General features: G+C 39.4%; 1 protein-coding gene and 1 long non-coding RNA gene across 6 annotated transcripts in view; one reads left to right on the top strand and one right to left on the bottom strand.

The window, feature by feature from the left end:
• The window catches only part of rxrba (retinoid x receptor, beta a), a 40232-nt gene extending 20208 nt beyond the window's left edge, over positions 1-20024 (top strand). For 3 of the 5 annotated variants that reach the window (XM_077009519.1, XM_077009521.1, XM_077009520.1), the window contains 4 exons: positions 13582-13623; positions 14134-14225; positions 14317-14422; positions 19668-20024. In XM_077009519.1, coding sequence (XP_076865634.1) covers positions 13582-13623; positions 14134-14225; positions 14317-14422; positions 19668-19815 — 388 coding nt within the window. In that variant the 3' untranslated portion in view covers positions 19816-20024. The remainder of the gene's footprint in view (positions 1-13581; positions 13624-14133; positions 14226-14316; positions 14423-19667) is intronic. The other 2 variants (XM_077009522.1, XM_077009523.1) reach the window with 1 other exon arrangement.
• Positions 11747-18795, bottom strand: LOC143517244 (uncharacterized). The gene is made up of 2 exons (XR_013131906.1): positions 18667-18795; positions 11747-13504 (listed from the first exon to the last, which is right to left on the bottom strand). It is a non-coding gene; the product is annotated as an uncharacterized LOC143517244 (long non-coding RNA).
• Positions 20025-20376: the final 352 nt, after the last annotated feature.

Here is a 20376-nt window from a genome sequence, read left to right on the forward strand (position 1 = left end):
GTCTCGCGAAATAAAACACGAGACATTAAAACTGTACGCATATGCGGGGAAAATTAGCTAATTCTAAAGATTGATCTCGGGTTTAATAAATCGATATCGAATCATTCAAATGAAGATCGATTTGAATCAAAAAATCTATTTTTTTAAACACACCCCTATGTAAGACGTATGCAAGCTATGGATTTCAGCTGTCGCATTCCTTGTGTCAAGCCCCTCTTGAACAAGAGTCAGAAGCGTCTCGCCTCAGATAAAGACAAAAGGACTGTAAGGCTGCTGAGTAGTCCAAAGTTATGTTCTCTAATGAAAGTAAATTTAGCATTTCCTTTGGAAATCAAGGTTCTGGAGTCTGGAGGAAGGGAGCAGAGGCACAGGATCTACGTTGCTTGAGGTCCAGTGTAAAGTTTCCACAGTCAGTGATGGTTTGGGGGTGCCATGTTATCTGCTGGTGTTGGTCACTAGGAAGTTTTAGAGCACTTCATGCTTCTTGCTGCTGACCACCTTTATGAAGATGCAGATTTCATTTGTCATCAGGACTTTGCACCTGCACACAGTGCCAAAGCTACCAGTACCTGGTTTAAGGACCATGGTATCCCTGTTCTTAATTAGCCAGCAAAGTCCCCTGACCTTAACCCCATAGAAAAACTGGGGTATTATAAAGAGGAAGAACAATACACCAGACCCAACAATGCAGAAGAGCAATCAGAGCAACCTGGGCTCTCATATTTGAGCAGTGCCATAGACTCATCAACTCCATGCAACTCCGCATTGCTGCAATTATTCAGGCAAAAGGAACCCCAAAAAAGTATTGAGTGCTGTACATGCTCATACTTCAGTTGGCCAGCATTTTACCTTTTTTGTAATGGTCTTAAGTAATTTTCTTATTTTCTGAGATACTCAATTTGGGGTTTTCATTTGTTGTTGGTTATAATAAAAAAAATTAAAAATAAACGCTTGAAACACGATCAGTCTGTGTGTAATGAATGAGAATAATACAGTCCCTGACATAAGTTCCGTCGCTTATCCATGTTGTGGAAACAAAAGCTTATAACCTGACTTTAAATTCATCGATTGGTTTTAGAAATGACTCGTATTAAAGCTGAAACCCTCCCAAATGAGATTTAATTTACAAAAATAAATTTGCTTGACCTCAGAAATATTGATAATTTAATGAACACAGAAAGGTCAGATTTTGGCAAGACAAAAGTCGCCCACAGAAAGTAAGGTGAAAATCAAACAAATATTTCACTTCATATACAAATATATGCTTCATAACACTGGTGAATGACGTTGTGGTGCTATTAGAGCCATATTTAATATTTTGTGTGACTTCCATGAGCTTGAAGGACAGCATCCATGCGTTTCGACAATGATTCATACAATTTATTGATGAAGTCATCAGGAATCGCAAAGAATGCAGTCTTACATGCCTCCCAGAGTTAATCAAATTTTCTTTGGTTTTGTCTTCCAAGCTTCCTCTTTCATCCTACCCCAAACATGCTCAATGATGTTCATGTCTGGTGACTGGGCTGGCCAGTCCTGGAGCACCTTGATCATCTTCGCCTTGAGGAACTTTGATGTAGAGATGGATGTATGAGATGGAGCACCATCCTGCTGCAAAATTTTACCCCTTTTATGATTGGGAACGTAAGATGTAGTACTTACCTAATACTAATAAAGAAGTACCTAATACTTCTTGATATTTTAGGCTATTGATATTGCCTTCCACCTTGCGAATGTTTCGCACACCCCCATACTGAATGTAACCGCAGACCATGATCTTTCCATCGCCAAACTTGACTGTTTTCTGGGTGAATCTTGGATCCATACGGGCTCCAGTAGGTCTCCTGCAGTATTTGCCACTTTTCCAGCGTCCATCCGTTTAGCAGGCTGTGGGCCTTGGCAAATGCCACACGGTTTTTTACTTGCCTTTTGTTTAGTGCTGGCTTCTGGGCACTGATTCGACCATTTCGAGACAGAATCCTACAAACTGTTCTAGTTGACACAGGGACTTGAGGTGACCAGGCCTGGTAGAGGGACTGGCTTTGGATTTTCTAACCAACAAACGTTCTTCCTGAGCAGTTGTCTTGTGGGGTCTGCCGGACCTGGGCTTGTCAAAAATATCTCTAATCTCTTCAAATCTTTTTTTTATTCTTTGTACTTGACGCTGAGACACATTAAAGGTGCCAGCCACCTCTGCAGTGGATTTGGTCTTCAGCGTCTTGATAACACTATGTAACACAAGTTTTATTCCCAGCTTTTTAATGTTATATTCCAATTTCTTATGTCTAAAACAAATTAAAAATTGCTTATATTCATCATAAACTTTGCTTTTGTGACCACGGCAAATGAAAATTAGGAATTTTTATTATAGAAACAGACGATTTTGCATTTTCTCATTTATACAGTCAGACTAAGAACACTATAGGCATTGCAAATTTACACAGATTACCAAAAATGTTCAGAAGTGTGTGATTTTCTGAGATTTATGACTACACTGCAAATCATTTTCATGAATCAATCCCCAAATATAGTCGCCCATCATGTTCTCGTTATATTGTCCTTGGTAACAGCGTTCAAGTTCATAATGTCCTGGTGGAAGCGCTCGCCTTGCTCCTCTGAATAAGCTCCCATGTTCTCTTTGAACTTATCAAGATGAGCAGATTTAGAGTGACATCCTGCAGCCCATTGCAGCATAGTTCTTTATCAGAATCTGAACCAGTTGTACAGTTTTCATCTTTATGATTGCCTAGGAAGCCGCGAACCACTGCGACAAAACTGTTCCAAGCCGCTCTCTCCTTCCTATTCAGCTTCTTGGGAAATTCACTGCACTCTATGATCTTCTTGATTTGTGGTCCGACTTATGTTGTGGTTTGATCTTTGCTTCAGATAACTTAGGGAAAAGATCTTTGAGGTAATTGAAAGCTCTCGACTCCTTATCTAGAGTCCTGACAAATTGTTTTATGAGCCCCAACTTGATGTGTAGTAGTGGCATCAGCACCTTGCGTTGGTCCACCAGTGGCTCCCACTTTACATTGTTCTTCCCCACAGTGAACTCTCTCCGCTGATGCCAGTCCCGCCTGTGGTAGTGCGCTTTAGTGTCCCGGCTGTCCCAAAGGCAAATAAAGCAAGGATACTTAGTAAAACCACCTTGGAGGCCCATCAGGAATTACACCTTTTGACACCAACAGAGTACTTTTTGGCTGTCTTTATAAAATGGCCACATACATAGCAAAATGCGTCTGCTGGATGTATGCAACCTCTAGATGCCGTCTAAATTGACTAAGTTGCTGTGTACTGTAAGGAAAAAGGATGGTTCTCCAAAATCTGTAAAAATGGTCAATCTTTATTCCATGCAGTATCAAAGTACAAGAGTGTACTGAGGATTCAGCAGAGCAAGATTGATCACCCTGTAGCAGAGTAACACACAATATATACATTTGAAAGTAGTGGTCCTTCCTAAGCTCCTCCTGTAATGGGTGTGGGGTGAAGTGTGAATACTGTTGTTATCAGAATCTGAATAGATATTGAATTCACACCTGTCTGTCTAGGTCAATTCCCCTTTGTCTGTGATTGCTGTGGCCCACTTGATATGCAATCCCAATCCATTAGATCATGTCTCTCAGGAAGGGCTATAGTGGCCCTATATTTTACATTTACATTTATGGCATTTGGCAGATGCCCTTATTCAGAGCGACTTACATTTCTATCTCATTTTTATACAAGTGAGCAATTGAGGGTTAAGGGCCTTGCTCAGGGGCACCTCAGTCATGGCCTCAGGTCTGGGGATCGAAACCACGACCCTCCGGTCACAAGACCAGTTCCCTAACCACCAGCTACCTATAATTCTGTACAGTCCCAGAAAGTTCTAGATAATTCTGGACAGTTCTAGAAACCTCTTGATAGTATATTGAAAGTATTCCTTAGGTATCTTGAAATATGGAGAATATCTTTAAAAATAGATCAATTTCAAAATATCATTGTGCTGACCACAAAAGCAAAGTTTACAGGGAATAATAACTTTTTTCTATTCATTTAGTGTACACACAATCAGGAAAACACACTTAACAACTGGGAACAATCTTTTTTATGAAAATTGTTACATGGTGTAATCAAGGCTTTGGTCGCAGGATGGATTTTTGGCATGTCAGAGGACAAGTTGCAGTGCAAGTGAAGGTCCGGGGTGCTGGAGTTCTTTTTATACACACCCACTAATTAACCACCCACTAATTAACCAATCAATTAGTGAGCACAGGTGAGGCTGTAAACTAGGATTGGGTGCATTATATGACATGACAAGGCAACAAAACTTTTGTCTTGCCAAAATCTGACCTTTCTGTGTTCATTAAATGATCAATATTTCTGCAGTAATGCAAATTTATTTTCGTAAATTAAATCTCATTTGGGAGGGTTTCAGCTTTCATATGAGTCATTTCTAAAACCAATCGATGAATTTAAAGTCAGGTTATAAGTTTTTGTTTCCACAACATGGATAAGCGAGAGAACTTGTCAGGGATTGTATACAAGTTTCACTATTTGAATGGAATTACTGAAATATATACACCATATTTTCCGGGCTATAAACTGTTACTTTTTTCCCCACACTTTGAACCATGCGGCTTATAATGAGGTGCAGCCATGGTTGGAGCCATTCCCCTAGTTTGGGGGTCACAGCCCATAGTGCTCCTATTATCACAGGAACCACCATTGCTTTCACCTTCCAGTTCTTTTCCAGTTCTTCTTTCGGCCTTTGACATTGTAAGAGCTTCTCGTGTTCCTTCTGCATAATGTTGCTTGTATATGGAATTGTCAGATCTATCACTAGAACCCTTTTCTGCTGTTTGTCCGTCATCATGGTGTCCAGTTGTTCAGCCATTACCATTTTGTCAGTTGGTATCTGGAAGTCACACAGGATCTTAGCTTGGTTGTTCACCATCACTTTTGGAGGAGTGTTCCACTTTGACTTTGGAACTTCCAGCCCATAGTCAGGACAGATGTTTCTGTATATTATGCCAGTCACTTGGATAGGACATTCCATGTATGCAGGCATCTTGCTCCCTGCTGTTTTGTGCTGGATTGTTTCAGGGGCATCTTTGCATAGCCTGCATTTGGGGACTTCCCTGGTGCGATCCCAGCCTATATTGATCTTGTTTTGAGAGCTTGTGCCTGTGTGAGATGTTGAAGGATCCCAGCCTCCTGAGAAAGTAGGGCCGGCTCTGCCCCTTTCTGTAAAGGATGTCTGTGTTAGACTGGACTGGTCAGCCATCATCCAGGTGCAGTCCAAGGTACCTGTTGGTCTCAACATCAAGCCCCTCAATAGAGACAGGCTGGTTGACTGACCTGACCCCGCAGGAGTCTACCACCATCTCTTTCGAGGTGTTCAGCAGCATGTTGTTCCTGCTGTACCAAAGGTGTCTGTACTCCTCCTCCTGCCCCCTCTCTACACAGTTCACAATTGCAGTATCGTCTGAAAACTTCTACATGTGACGCATATCAGAGTTGTACTGAAAGTCTGAGGTGTAGAATGTGAAGAAGAATGACTACAGTCCCCTGTGGTGCTCCATATCAGCCACTTCTATTATTTGCCGGTGGTATATGCAATGTATGTTTAGCCATCCATGATGGCACCTGTTCCTCTTCATTCATCTCCTCCTTAGGTTTCTGCTCTCTAATGTGCTCCCTAAGCATCTTGTCGCTTTGGGCCATCTTCCTGGACCTTGGTTGTTTTGTCCTGAACTGTCTCTGATGCTCCTTAGTCCTCGACCTCGACTAATAGTCGAATCGGAGTCGAACACTCAGATAAATGAATAAACATGGTAGGTTGGCTTTATTCAGCTTTTATTTATTTATTTATTTATTCATTTTTTTTATGAAACGTTAGAGATGTTAGAGAACATTAATTAAAAAAAGTCACTGTCAGTGCGCATATCGAACTTTGACAGGCACTGCAAAATGTCAAAAATATTTTAAATAAAATATGCCTGCCTGAAAATATAAAAACAATTTGCCACAAAACAGCAAAAAAAAATTATAAGTAAAGGTTCAAGTAATGGGGTCTAAAAAGCAAACAACAACAAAAAATGTTTATAGACCTACTTTCCAAGACGCACGAGACGAGATGACACGACCGAAACGACAAACTGCTCAGCTGTTTATTTTTTATTTATTTATTTATTTTTTCTCTTGCTTGTTCAGAATCCTATTGTTTATGCACACACATCATTTTAAAATATTTATTAACAGAAATTAGGATGATTTTATTTGACAAAAGGCTATATATAACGAAAACAGACATTTCATGTAACAACTAATGCTTAGCAGCATCCGTGGGCACCCCTATGCAGTCAGAATGGTACATTCGACTATGACATTCATAGTCGACTAGGGCTTCTCCAATCGAATAGTCGAATCGGCGACTATTGCAGGTCACCCCTACTGGTTTCTTCAAAATAGCCACCCTTTGCTCTCATTACTGCTTTGCACACTCTTGACGTTCTCTCACTGAGCTTCTCTAATTAACCCTGATAAGGCAAACCTGAAAACCATTTCAGGTGACCTACCTCTTGAAGCTCATTGAGAGAATGCTGCCTTCAGTGAATCTACAATGTAAATACTCATGAAAATAAATCAAACACATTGAATGAGAATGTGTGTCCAAACTTTTGGCCTGTACTGTATCTGTACTATTATGTTGTTTGCGTACATGTTCTGTGTTTAACTAGTTATTTAAAGCTGCACTGTTTGGGATCCTCTTTGATGTAAATATATAATTGCATGAAATGTGAAAGGACATTTAAAAATGTGGGTTGTACTGCATTCCTTTTCTGTGCAAGTGTGAATACTCTTTGAAACCTCGTATGTGAACGCACTCACAATCATCACATATTTCTGAACTCAGTGATGGAAGTTTTAACTCATCTCTTAACTCAACTTTATTTATATAGCACTTTAAAAACAGCTACGGCCGTGCTAAAGGGCTGCACAGAGGATACAAATCAGTTAAAAGACCATAACACAAGGTGTATAACAACCCTTGAATATACACTACCGTTCAAAAGTTTGGGGTCACCTAGACAATTTTGTGTTTTGCCCTGAAATCTCATACTTTTATTTATCAAATGAGTTGCAAAATGAATAGAAATATAGTCCAGACGTTGACAAGGTAGAAATAATGGTTTTTTTTTTTATTTGAAATAATTTTCTACTTTAAACTTTGCTTTCGTCAAAGAATGCTCCCTTAGCAGCAATTACAGCGTTGCAGACCTTTGACATTCTAGCTGTTAATTTGCTGAGGTAATCTGGAGAAATTTCACCCCATGCTTCCAGAAGCCGATCCCACAAGTTTGATTGGGTTGATGGGCACTTTTTTCGTACCATACGGTCAAGATGCTCCCACAACAGCTCAATGGGGTTGAGATCTGGTGACTGCGCTGGCCACTCCATTACCGATAAAACACCAGCTGCCTGCTTCTTCTCTAAATAGTTTGTGCATAATTTGGAGGTGTGCTTTGGATCATTGTCCTGTTGCAGGATGAAATTGGCTCCAGTCAAGCGCTGTCCACAGGGTATGGCATGGTGTTGCAAAATGGAGTGATAGCCTTCCTTATTCAAAATTCCTTTTACCTTGTACAAATCTCCCACTTTACCAGCACCAAAGCAACCCCAGACCATCACATTACCTCCACCATGTTTGACAGATGGTGTCAGGCACTCATCCAGCATCTTTTCAGTTGTTCTGCGTCTCACAAATGTCTGTCTGTGTGATCCAAACACCTCAAACTTTGATTCGTCTGTCCATAACACTTTTTTCCAATCTTCCTCTGTCCAATGTCCAGAGCCGGAGTGGCTAATCAGGAGATTTGGGAGGATTCCCGATGGGCCGGCTCATGTCAATCTCTAGTTTGGGCCGATTGGGAGGGGAAAATAATTTTGGGCCGTATTTGGGCATGATACTCCCGGGCTGAAAAAGTGGCCCACTCCGGCCCTGCCAATGTCTGTGTTCTTTTGCCCATATTAATCTTTTTCTTTTATTAGCCAGTCTCAGATATGGCTTTTTCTTTGCCACTCTGCCCTGAAGGCCAGCATCCCGGAGTCGCCTCTTCACTGTAGATGTTGACACTGGCGTTTTGCGGGTACTATTTAATGAAGCTGCCAGTTGAGGACCTGTGAGGCGTCGATTTCTCAAACCTGAGACTCTAATGTACTTGTCTTCTTGCTCAGTTGTGCAGCGGGGCCTTCCACTTCTCCTTCTACTCTGGTTAGAGCCTGTCTGTGCTCTCCTCTGAAGGGAGTAGTACACACCATTATAGGAAATCTTCAGTTTCTTGGCAATGTCTCGCATGGAATAGCTTTCATTTCTCAGAACAAGAATAGACTGTCGAGTTTCAATTGAAAGTTGTCTTTTTCTGGCCATTTTGTGAGTTTAATCGAACTAACAATTGTAATGCTCCAGATTCTCAACTAGCTTAAAGGAAGGTCAGTTTTATAGCTTCTCTAATCAGCAAAACTGTTTTCAGCTGTGCTAACCTACTTGCATAAGGGTTTTCAAGGGTTTTCTAAATATCCAATAGCCTCCTTACACAGTTCGCAAACACAATGTACCATTAGAACACTTGAGTGATGGTTGTTGGAAATGGGTCTCCATACATCTATGTAGATATTGCATTAAAACCCAGATGTTTACAGCTAGAATAGTCATTTACCACATTAATAATGTATAGAGTGTATTTTTGATGCATTTAATGTTAGCTAAATTGAAAAAAAAAAACAGCTTTTCTTTCAAAAATAAGAACATTTCTAAGTGACCCCAAACTTTTGAACGGTAGTGTATGTTAAGGAATAATACAACATAAAAACTAGATAAACATAAAAACTAGTGGTGGGACTTTAACGTGTTCATTTCGATTAATTAATTACAGGGAAAATAACGAACTAAAAAAATTAACGCATTTTGACGCATTTAACGCATGAGACACTTTTGCACCGTGGAATGTTTTTCAGTGCACGAGTTCCAGGCATACAGATTATATGGACACACAATAAAATGAGCATGATGGAGATGACTGAAAGGCTACGCTGGTGGATGGGAAATTTAAATATAAGAAACTTCCAGATGGAAGTACAAACACAAATATTGTTATTTGCACTTTATGTAGGAAGGAGTTCGCTTATCACAGAAGAATTTCCACCCTTCGTTACCACCTCAACTCAAAACATGTTGGGGCTAACACGCAGGTCAGTAATGATCACTTAGCTGCTAAATGTATTCCTAGTACAATAGGGTGACCAAACGTCCGTATTTCCCGGGACATGTCCGTATTTCACATCCTGTCCCAGGCGTCCCGGGTTTTTTTTTTTAAAGTGAAGAAATGTCCTGGTTTTTAAATTACCTTAATTGGACCATTAAGACAGGATTAAACTTTCGCCAGTGACCGTAGCACGCAACTCCGCACACCTTGCGCGAGCGAGTCACATTACTTGATGCGTCACATTATTTGCAGTGTTGTTTGCTCTCTGTGGTTGAAAATAAAGGCTTTACAAGAAGCGCTGCAAATTGCGTCAACTGATGCAAGTTACAAACTGCCGTCCAGAAAGACAATGTCGAAGAAAATCCAGCAGCTGTATGATGAGGAAAGGGAAGTAAAACAGGGTATTGTGAAGAGCGCCACAAATGTGGCTCTGACTGGGGATCACTGGACTTCTGTTAGCAAAAAGAATTATCTTGGTGTGACAGCTCATATTATAGATGATGAATGGAAGATCCAGTCATTTGCTTTGAGCATGCAGAAGACCACTTCTAGGCACTATGGAGATGTCTGTGGCAGAGGCCTGGGAAATTAAAGAAATATACCATCTAAAATTGTATTAAAACATCTGATTTACTTAAATTCTTCTTATTCTTCCAATATCCTGAGCAAAACTTCCAAAATTAAACAACATTTTTGGTCAGAATTTCCAGTGTTCTGAAAACTCTTTGCTCTGTTTTCTGCACTCATCTATTGGTCTGTGAGGTAGACTGGTGGAAAAATAAATAAGATGTTGAATTTTATGATTATGTTCATTGATTCATTCGTCATTCAAACTTAAATTAATATTTCTCATGTTAAATACTGAAATGCGATTAAAATGCGATTAATTTTGATTAATTAATTACAAAGCTTCTAATAAATTCAAAAAAAAATGTTTTATCGCGTCCCACCCCTAATAAAAACTAAAAAAAATGTATATATATATTAAAACCAGATAAAAGGTCACATGCTGGGTTAAGGAATAAAAATAGGTTTTAAGGCGATTTTTAAAAATTGGCAGTGACTAGGCCTGTCTACTGTATCGGTAGGTCGTTCCATAATTTAGGTGCAGCAGTTGAGAACGCTTGATCACCTCTGAGCTTACGTTTTGCCCTCGGCGCCTTCAGGAGCAAATGATCAGCTGATCTGAGCAACTGAGTGGGAGCGTACGGATAGAGCAGCTCAGAGAGGTATGGTGGGGGGGCGGTCCAATTAATGATTTAACACTAGTCACATCTTTTTATCATGACTACTCTGAAAAAATTTGACTTATTTATTTAGCATGCCTAGTTGAAAAATGAAGACAAAAGCTGATTTACAATAGTTGTGTACAGCAGTCTACCCTTAGAACAGCGAGATGCATCAGTTGACGCAGTTGAAGATTACAGTATGCAGATTGAAGACGTTGTAGCCTGCTCTGCACTGTTTTGCAGGCTGGCGAGACTGTGACTGCTCTTTTCATGTCTATAATAATAAGGCAGTTACTACTAGTCACAATGTCTACAGCTGCAGCGCGATAGCAAGTAGGCTAGTGAGCGCGGGTAAATTGCACCAGAGTAATAGGCTTAGTGTATCCTTGACTTCACACTTCTCACGCTGCTGGATGTTGGCACTGTAAACAAACACTGCTAGCATGCCAAGCTAAAAATATGGGCGTAATAAATCTGTAAACAATTTGCGCTGCTGCAGTGCGACAGTAGCATGTAGCATCGGTGGAGCGTCAATTGACGCAAGCTGCCATAAGTGGTAGTTAAAAACAGCAGCTGTTCTAGTGTTAAAACGTTAAAATGGATTCTAAAATGCACGGGCAGCCAGTGGAGGGAGGCCAGGATAGGAGTTATGTGCTCCCTCTTACGCACTCCAGTCAACAGTCTGGCAGCAGCATTTAAACTTCATTTCACTTCTCAAATATCACTGTTTGTCCCCTATATGATATATTTAACTGAATTTTTTATCCAAACCTTCAATGATTTATAAAGGTAAATAAGGAAAATTAATAAGGGTGCCCAAACTTTTTCTTTCAAAAAGAGAAATTTACAAGAGATCCTAAACTTTTGAGCGGTAGTGTATATTGTGTTGTTGTACATGATACGTTATTTCATCATCATTTGGAATTGATTGTCTTGGGGTAAGATATTCTGAGCATGTCTCCATCTGATGTCATTGGACACATGTCCCTTCACTTTTTTAGTAATCCTAATGTTAGCCAGCTAATGCTAAATGAACTTTAAAAAAAGTTTTTTATATCCGTAATATTGGATAAGAGCAAATAAATTCTGTAGACTAGTTCTAGTCATGCGTGAACTCGCATTTTCGCCCAATGCATGTTTTGACAAATGAATGTACTTCAACAATACAACTGTACTTCAACCATAAGCTGACACCGTTATAGGCACTGAAACGTTAAAAAAAAACCTGAACTGGAACTCTGTAACGAACTGGAAGAGCAGGCTGGACACAAGTGCGGACCGAGCAAAGATTTATTAACAAAATAGATAAACTTATACAGAGCACACAGACTTGAACAAGAACAATCAAACAACCACCACCTTAGGAACCAAAAAACACTAACAGAAATAACTGGGGAGACATGGCTAAAGAAAAAGAAAGACATTAACAAGCAAACAACTAGAGAAACCAAAATCATACTAAGTACTTTTAAAAGAGAATGCAAATACACAGAACAGGGAGTACATACAGGCAAATATTAATGACACAGATGACCAAGATTGCAAACAGCATGCAAACAAGAGGTACTTACAATAACTGACAACACAAGAGACTAAAGACAACACTTAAATACACTGACCAAACAAGGAACCCAACAAGAACCCCACACACACACCAGAAAGCAATAACGAGAGGCGGAGAACATGGCAGGGGCGTGAAGACAGAGACAACTGGGAATTTCAAAATAAAAGGCACACAAACACATGGAGAATAAAACAGAAGACATAACTGACAGGAGGAAGGCAGGACCATGTGACAAACACATTGCATATTTATCATGCATTTTAACAGAATAAAATGCTTCTTTTCATTAGGTAATAAAAATGACTGAACCTTTTCCTTGGTTTAATAGGTAGTGGCAGTAGGACATATGCTGTATCTTTTGATAAAGGTTACAGATTACAACATAGACTGTAATAATATTTGTTAGTTTAATGTAACCTCTGAAGAATATAAAATGATCTACAACTTTTTCTTTTCTTTTTAAACTGGTCTTGACGTGAACTCAACTGCTGCGAGGTATAGATCTTGACTCGGACACAATTACTTGACTGTCTCAATGTGTCCCAGTCTTTATTCAGACTCTGGGCTAAAGGTCTTGACTATAGCCTGACTTCCTATTGCTCTTTCTGGTTCTGGCAATGGTACGCTCTTGTTTACTACATGATATCCCTTTCAGTCAGACGCCATAATCAGCAGTACTTAAATTCATCCACATAGAGAGAGGGAGAGAGAGAGAGAGAGAGAGAGAGAGAGAGAGAGAAACTTGAATGATCCTTTTTGATCACTGTGTTAATTCGCTGTTAATTACATAGCAATTACATTGTTATCATAAAGCTATATTAATCACATTTTGACTCCATTGTCAAAATAATAATGAATCTTGGAATAACTGGTTGCAGGCTGTTGTTTCAGATTGACTTCATTTGAAATTTCCCTGCTTCGGTGTACTATGTCATACCCATCTCATACATATTTCTCTAATTCAGGGGTCTTTTTTTCTTTTATGTTTGTTTAATCATAACATTTGAAGAGTGAAATTTAGAATGTAGTCTTTACATCTTTACTACATGCGTCTGCTTTCTTTTAAACTTTAATTTGCTCTCTGGATAATTTGTGTATATTTGCTCTAACCTGTGATGCTTTATTGCTATTAGTCTTCAGTAATGAATTGTGTGAATATCAATGGTCATATATATTGCTTTCAAACCAAAAGATTTTAAGATCATTAAAAAAAGAAACATTCCTAGATTTGTAGTACTGTTCTTTAGTTTGGCTTAACTGGCTTAATTCCCAGCTGGTTCGTGTTCAGAAATGCTCTTTTTGCGGCATATTTTTCAGTCTAACTGACATCTGTCATTTCAAGCTTTGTTGCCAGTGTATGTGGCTAACACAAAATCACATCAGGCTGATTCCCTCTGAACAAGAGCCTGTAGCTTGTTACTCCTTGAATGGGCCTCTGACCCCCATGGTGTAGGCGGAGTCAGAACCTTTAAAAGAGGGAAATGTTAACAATGTAATGTCTGTGTATTGACATTGTAATAACACATTTTGATTGAATACACAGGGAGAGTGCGCACAATGCAGAGGTTGGGGCCATTTTTGACAGGTAATAATGCTGCACCTGACCAAAAAAACTAACAAAACAACAAAAAACCTGCAAAAACACACACACACAGGATTATTTGCTTGTGAGTTTTCAGTTAAAATTTGCGGAACATGAAAAGTCAAGGGCTTTGTGGGTATATGAAAAGTGGGTTGTCATTGTGTGCCTGAACATGTAATCAATATACTAGGCACCACATTTTGTCAAGTGTTTGATTTTATTTTGTGACATTTGTGTCTTTTTCCACCTTGTTTTTAAGCAAGCATCTCCAAAGACAGCATAATAATCTGCATACTTTGTGTAGAAGCCATCTGATTTGGGATTTGTATTGTTCTAGTGCATGTACACTAAACTGTAACTGGGCAGAATGATTATCTGAACGTGTGTTTGCTGTGCTGCCAATATTATGTTGAAGTTAAACGTAGATATAAAGCTGAAACTGTTCCCTCTCCCTGTCCTCACACCCTTGTCCTTGTCTTTACCCATTTGTCTCATTTTCTGTTGGTGATGCAGGGTGCTGACTGAACTTGTGAGTAAAATGAGGGATATGCAGATGGACAAGACTGAGTTGGGCTGTCTGAGAGCCATTATTCTATTCAACCCAGGTACTTGCTGCAATTCAGACATCATGTATTTATTATTATAAATATGTATGCCTTCACTAAGTTCCATTACTAAGTTGTCTTTGCATTTCAGATGCAAAAGGGTTGTCAAACCCCAGTGAAGTGGAATTACTAAGGGAGAAAGTCTATGCATCGCTGGAGGCTTATTGTAAACAGAGATATCCTGACCAACAGGGCAGGTACAAAATGTCATCTTTGTCAGTTTATAATGATTCGGGGAAAACCCACAGTGTTTTCATGTTCTGCTTTGTCAGGCAAGGGAAGTTACTGCAGGCCATGGTTATTTATTGCAGTTGTATCAAAAGAGCTGACGTCATGCATGGAGGCCATGACTCATTTTTGATAGCAATGGGTTAAATAGGACCCTGCTATTAGACTGATTGTGTTTAATATTAATACAGTGAGTCCCTGCTTAACGACGGGGTTAGAGACTGAAAAGTCTGTCGTAAAGCAGTTTTCGTCATTAAGCGTGATCCTAGATTTAGATAAGATTTGATCGTAAATACAGTATAGAAAAAAAACGAACAATGTTCTCGTGCGTACAGCGTGAGAAAGATCGATCGTGTTGCTGAAATGGGCTGCGGTGGAGGCTGCGCTGCCTCAGCTTAGCGTACACAAGACTCCACAACACTCCACTCTGATGCCACTGCTCCTCCACACACTGTGCAAAATAAAAAAGAGCTGGTCGTAACTCCGGTCCGTCGTTAACCAGACCCGTCGTTAAGTGGGGACTCACTATACTCACATTTATCTTCTGTTTTAAATTTAATTCTGCACTCTCAGAAACTATATACAGGCATTGCGACAACAGGCTGAGACATCAACCATATATGCATAGCAGAGCACACGTAGTAGAGAGCTGTACAGGGATGAAACTGTGTCCCTATTGTTATGTGCCTCAATACAATCCTGACTTCAAACCTGTGTAATCTAACCACCCACATGAATGTTCCCATTTGCAGCTGATCCCTATAGTGCATTTACTTCTGTCCAAATATGTAATTGTTCGTCATATAAGTGTGTACATTTGGGGTGGAACTATAATAGCATTAGGACCATTATAACATTCACCCATATGATGTAGAAGCAAATAAATATAATTAATTGCAGCATTGCAACTGTAAATGTTTGCAACGTTAGGATGTTCCAATATTTCAGCAACAAAATGCAACAAAAACAAAAATTAGCAACAAACTTATGTATGCAATGTGCAACTAAGACTCAAAACATATTCAATCAGAGATTTAATAAGCTACTAGACAGTACAGCCTTTGGGAAACTAAAAAAATGCTGTTCAGTGCTGAACAGTGTGCATGTTCACTGCCAATACCAAATACAATGTCGGGAAACATCTGCTTTTACCACTCATTCTTTCAAATTGGTACTTTTATGATGCATAAGTAACTTAAACTCCATCTTAGGGACTGCTAAGTGTGAAACATTTTCAGAACGCTTTTTTATGCAGGCCTTTTGATCCAGTGCTCCCCTCCCTTCATTTTGTTCAAACTTGCCTCACTGCCCTGAAAAGCACTGTGCCAGTTCAGGGTACTGTATCTTGACTGACAGCCATCATTGATCAGTCATTTGAAAAAATCCAGAAGAGCATCCTGCAGATCAGAACTTACATAACCCTGATAGCACTGATGATGATGATGATGATGGCATTATTAACCCTGTTGTGCTGGTTCCATGCTTAGAAATGTATTGGAGATGGAGAAGTTCATTTTCCACTCCAGTTTCCTCATAGTAGGAAATATGTCTGCGTTTCTCCATCTGTCGTGTGTGTGTGTGTGTGTGTGTGTGTGTGTGTGTACGCTAGTGTTGTCAAAAAAATCGATATATCGATACGTATCGATACTGAACATTCTGAAACGGTACAATACTCGTTTCCCTTAAGTATCTATTCTTTTTACATAAAATGCGCTTTCGTTTGACCCACCCAAGCTGCCGTAATGCACAGGACAGTTTGTAATGCTAATATGGCAGCTAAAGCAAACGCAGTGCTGTTTGATTCGAAGCAGATACAGATGGAAAACCGAAGGACATGAACAAGCCCGCAAGCTGTGGTTTTGGAACATTTCAATGAAGGGCGCTAAAGCCTGGTTGAGTGACCATAGCGCTCGACTCCGCACGCACCTCGCACCTTTCCGCTTTGCAGTGTTGTCCGAAACTATATGTGGTAGTATAAAAGAAACACCCCTCAAAGCAAGGGAATGAACACTTACCTGACAAATTTTAATGCTGCTTTGTGTTTCAGGTTTGAAAAGTGCTGCAATTTAGGCTAAAGTGCTTGAAAATGTTTAAATTGTAACTACTTCGTTTCACAACAAATATCTGTCTGACTGAACAGTTTTCTTGTATTACATTAACAAATACGAGCCTCTTGTAATTCCAGGATGAAACATGAGAGAACGTGAAGAAGATTGGGCGTTTTGAAAATAAACAACCATTAAATAATGTGATTAAAAGTGCAATATTTCGAATCATTTCGAGTATATGTATAAATATTTAACTTAATTAAGTTTAACGTGCTGGGAAATATTGGTACAAGCGCTTGAATTGAACCCTGCAAAATGACTTTGTTCATTGCGCTGAGGCGCGGCGTGAGGTGAACGACCTCGCGTGCGCCGCGCTTCAGCGTGATGAACAGTCATGTTTGCAGGGTTCATACACCTTGTGGAATTCAAACACTTGTATGTCACTTTCAAGGTCCATTTCAATATTTCCCAGCACGAGCAAAGACACTTTTTCAGACGTTCAAAAGACGTCCACTGAAAAGCCAGAATGAAAGTTTTAGCGACGTCTTTTTTAAACGTCTATTACTGCCGTTCAGTTGCAGTTTTTGCACGTCCTGACATCCAATAAAGGTCCTAGTCAGATGTTTAGATAGAAAACTCGTCATAGACATTCATGTTAAGTTAAAAGGTTAAGGTCCTAGTCACACTGTCAGATTTTGAACCAGTTTTGAACGTCCACCAGACATGCAAAAATGGGTCTGGACTGACCGACGTGATACAGACTTGATTTTAACGTCTTTCTGACATCGCATGTTTGTTGGGATAAGTTAAATATTTATACATATACTCGAAATTATTCGCTTTTTTATCACATTATTTAATGGTTGTTTATTTTCAAAACGCCCAATCGTAACGTCTTCACGTTCTCTCCCTGGAATTACAAGATGCTCGTATTTGTTAACACAAAAGAACTGTTCAGTCAGACAGATATTTGTTGTGAAATGAAGTTACAATTTCAAGCATTTTCAAACACAAAGCAACATTCATTTGTTTGTTTATAAAAAAAAATAAAAAAGGCTTTAAAACGGAAATTAGCACCATATCTGACTTTGGTATCGAAAATGGTATCGAATTTCAATATTTTTTTAAGTATCGTATCGAAGTTGTAATTCTTAGTATCGTGACAAGCCTAGTGTACGCTACCAGTTACTATTTTCTTGATAGTAAAAAACACATTTTAATGTAATGTTCATAAGATTAATATAATTTAGGAAAGGTGCTGTCTTGTATATGAATTCATCCTCAACAAGACACACACACAATTTTAAATGTACCCTAAGCACACTTAAGTTTTCTTCAGAACTTTAGTTCCTCATTCAAGTGCTACAAATGCTCTGCTTATATGCAAATACCTTCAGTGTGTGTGTGTGTGTGTGCGTGTTATTACATTAACATTTGATGTTATCTGAAATGCTTGCGTAGTATTGACTGGTTTCCTTTACCATTAAATCATGAGTAAACTGTGAACTAGACTGAAAAGTTGCACTAGGACTCTTGTCCTCTGCATTAGTGCTAATCCTCTTTTCGCATTAGCATCAACTGTTGACATTCTCCCAAATAGATTTTCAGTGAGGTTCATAACCCACTGCACCTCACTGGCACAGAGCAAGGGTATGCTACATTTCCATTTGACACTAGCAGGACTTAAATTTCTCAATCCTGAGGACATCACCCCTCCTTTTTGCCAACAATTAGAAATCTGTTATTCATATTTTATTACATTGCTATTTGACATGACCATAGGGTCTCACTAGGGGAATCGCTAATTACAGATTCTTTGATAAGTTCTGATTTTCCTGGCACTCTAGTAAAAATGTCAGCAAACTTGTCTATTAAAGTCACACATTGTTACGTTTCCCCTCCAAAGGCAACCAGACCAGGAAAAGTTAACAAGAACCAACACAAGGGTTTTTAGTCTATCGTGTATTTACATATAATATACAAAGGTAATACATATGTACACCAAGCCATCTCTCCAGGGGTAAGCCAGGCCAAAATAACAATCAAACCAAAGTAAATCTACAACTACAAAACAACCAAAGAACAGGCAACTACACTAACACTACTCCTTAACCCACACAAAACAGGACAAAAAATACATACATTCCAAAGAAAATGGCACTTACCCCCTTCTGGCAACATACAATAAACCAGGACACACAGTTCAACCCTGAGCCACCAACACAGAACACTCAGGGTACAACAGTAACACAACTTGGATACAACTAGTCAACAATCACAAAGAGCCTGCTCCCCCTTCCTCTCTCTCCTTTTCTGGCCTCTTGCCATGCCCTTTTGGGGATTTCCTGGATGGTGGGGTATTACCTCCAGGACAGCACCACCTAGGGACACGGAGGAAAAAACAGGCAGACACAAGACAACAAACACACACACAGAGCACAGCCATAACAACCCCTCACCAAAAAAAAGTTTAGTAACTAAACTGTTCAAAGTGAGCGAGACAAGGCATCAGCCACCAAATTGTCTGAGCCTCTTTTATGTTTAATGACAATGTAGAACGGCTGTAGAAGTAATGCCCAGCGCATCAACTGCTGGTTCTTGTTGCACATCTGGTGCACATCTAATGTTTAAACAGAAACAAAAACAGCGGTAATACTACCTGAATGTACATTTCCTTGTTTGCTGTAGTAAAATGTATCTGCATACAAAATTTGAGCTTGTGTTTGGTTCCATGTCACTAATTTATATAAAAAGCGCAAACTTCAGACTGCCTTAGTTAAGGCAGCACTTGAACCAGGGCAAGAACAGGCCACATTCAGGAGTTTAGATCATTTACTGATGACATCTTGTTCTTTTTGTATTGAGAGGTGCCACAAGCAACAAGTATTTGCATTGCTTGAATAAATGACGAGAAGAAAAAAATTTGCTGTGTCTCATAGGGTAAATAGCAAACCCAGTACTTTAGTACAACAGAGCCTCAAAATGTAAGACCATATTTAAATGTCTTAAAAGAATGAAAGACCATGACATTGTAATAACCTGTGTCCTTTATTATAGGTATCATTTATTAAGACAATATTGGTATTTACTTGAATATTTCTAATGTTTCTCTCATACTGTGAGTGTAGCCAATGTATACATACTGTTCCTGTGACTTTGCCCCTAGGTTTGCCAAGCTGCTCCTCCGGTTGCCAGCCCTTCGCTCTATTGGCTTAAAGTGCCTGGAGCACCTGTTCTTCTTCAAGCTGATTGGTGATACTCCAATTGATACCTTCCTTATGGAGATGCTGGAGGCTCCTCATCAGCTGACCTAATCTGGTCTGCTCGCGACCCAGTTAAATTCGGTTTGCACCAGGGTTTACCGGCTTCCTGGACATTGGAGCTTCACTGTGTCTGCTACTACTCCAGCTCACACCCTCCTTTACTCTGTCAAACCTTTAAACTTCCCTCTTGCTCATATGCCGGTACTTCAAAAAAAAAAAAAAAAACCCAAAACTTTGATCTTTCAAAAAATGAATAAAAACCTACACATTTTCCAATGATTTTACACGGGGGATTCTGAAATGTATCCTAATGTAGGCTTTTGTTGTAGTCTTAATCTTTACATTTTAGTGCCCCTATATTCAGTTTTTCCCATGTGTAAATATACAGATGGAAATTCAGTTAAAACAAGTAGTTGGCTAAATTCACAGCTGTTATGACTGCGGCATGACATTTTACCACATGAACCTACACCCCTATGGCCCTGCCTCTTTGTGTTCAATATGTTGCAGTATGACTGTAGATTTGAGCTGATGTGCTATGCTGTGGCTTCAGTTCATAATTAATTACTTTGCTCATGAAATGAGTCCAATCTGTAGTTGCAGCATTGAATT

This window comes from Brachyhypopomus gauderio, chromosome 6 (assembly GCF_052324685.1).
Source record: "Brachyhypopomus gauderio isolate BG-103 chromosome 6, BGAUD_0.2, whole genome shotgun sequence".
NCBI classification, from domain to species: domain Eukaryota; kingdom Metazoa; phylum Chordata; class Actinopteri; order Gymnotiformes; family Hypopomidae; genus Brachyhypopomus; species Brachyhypopomus gauderio.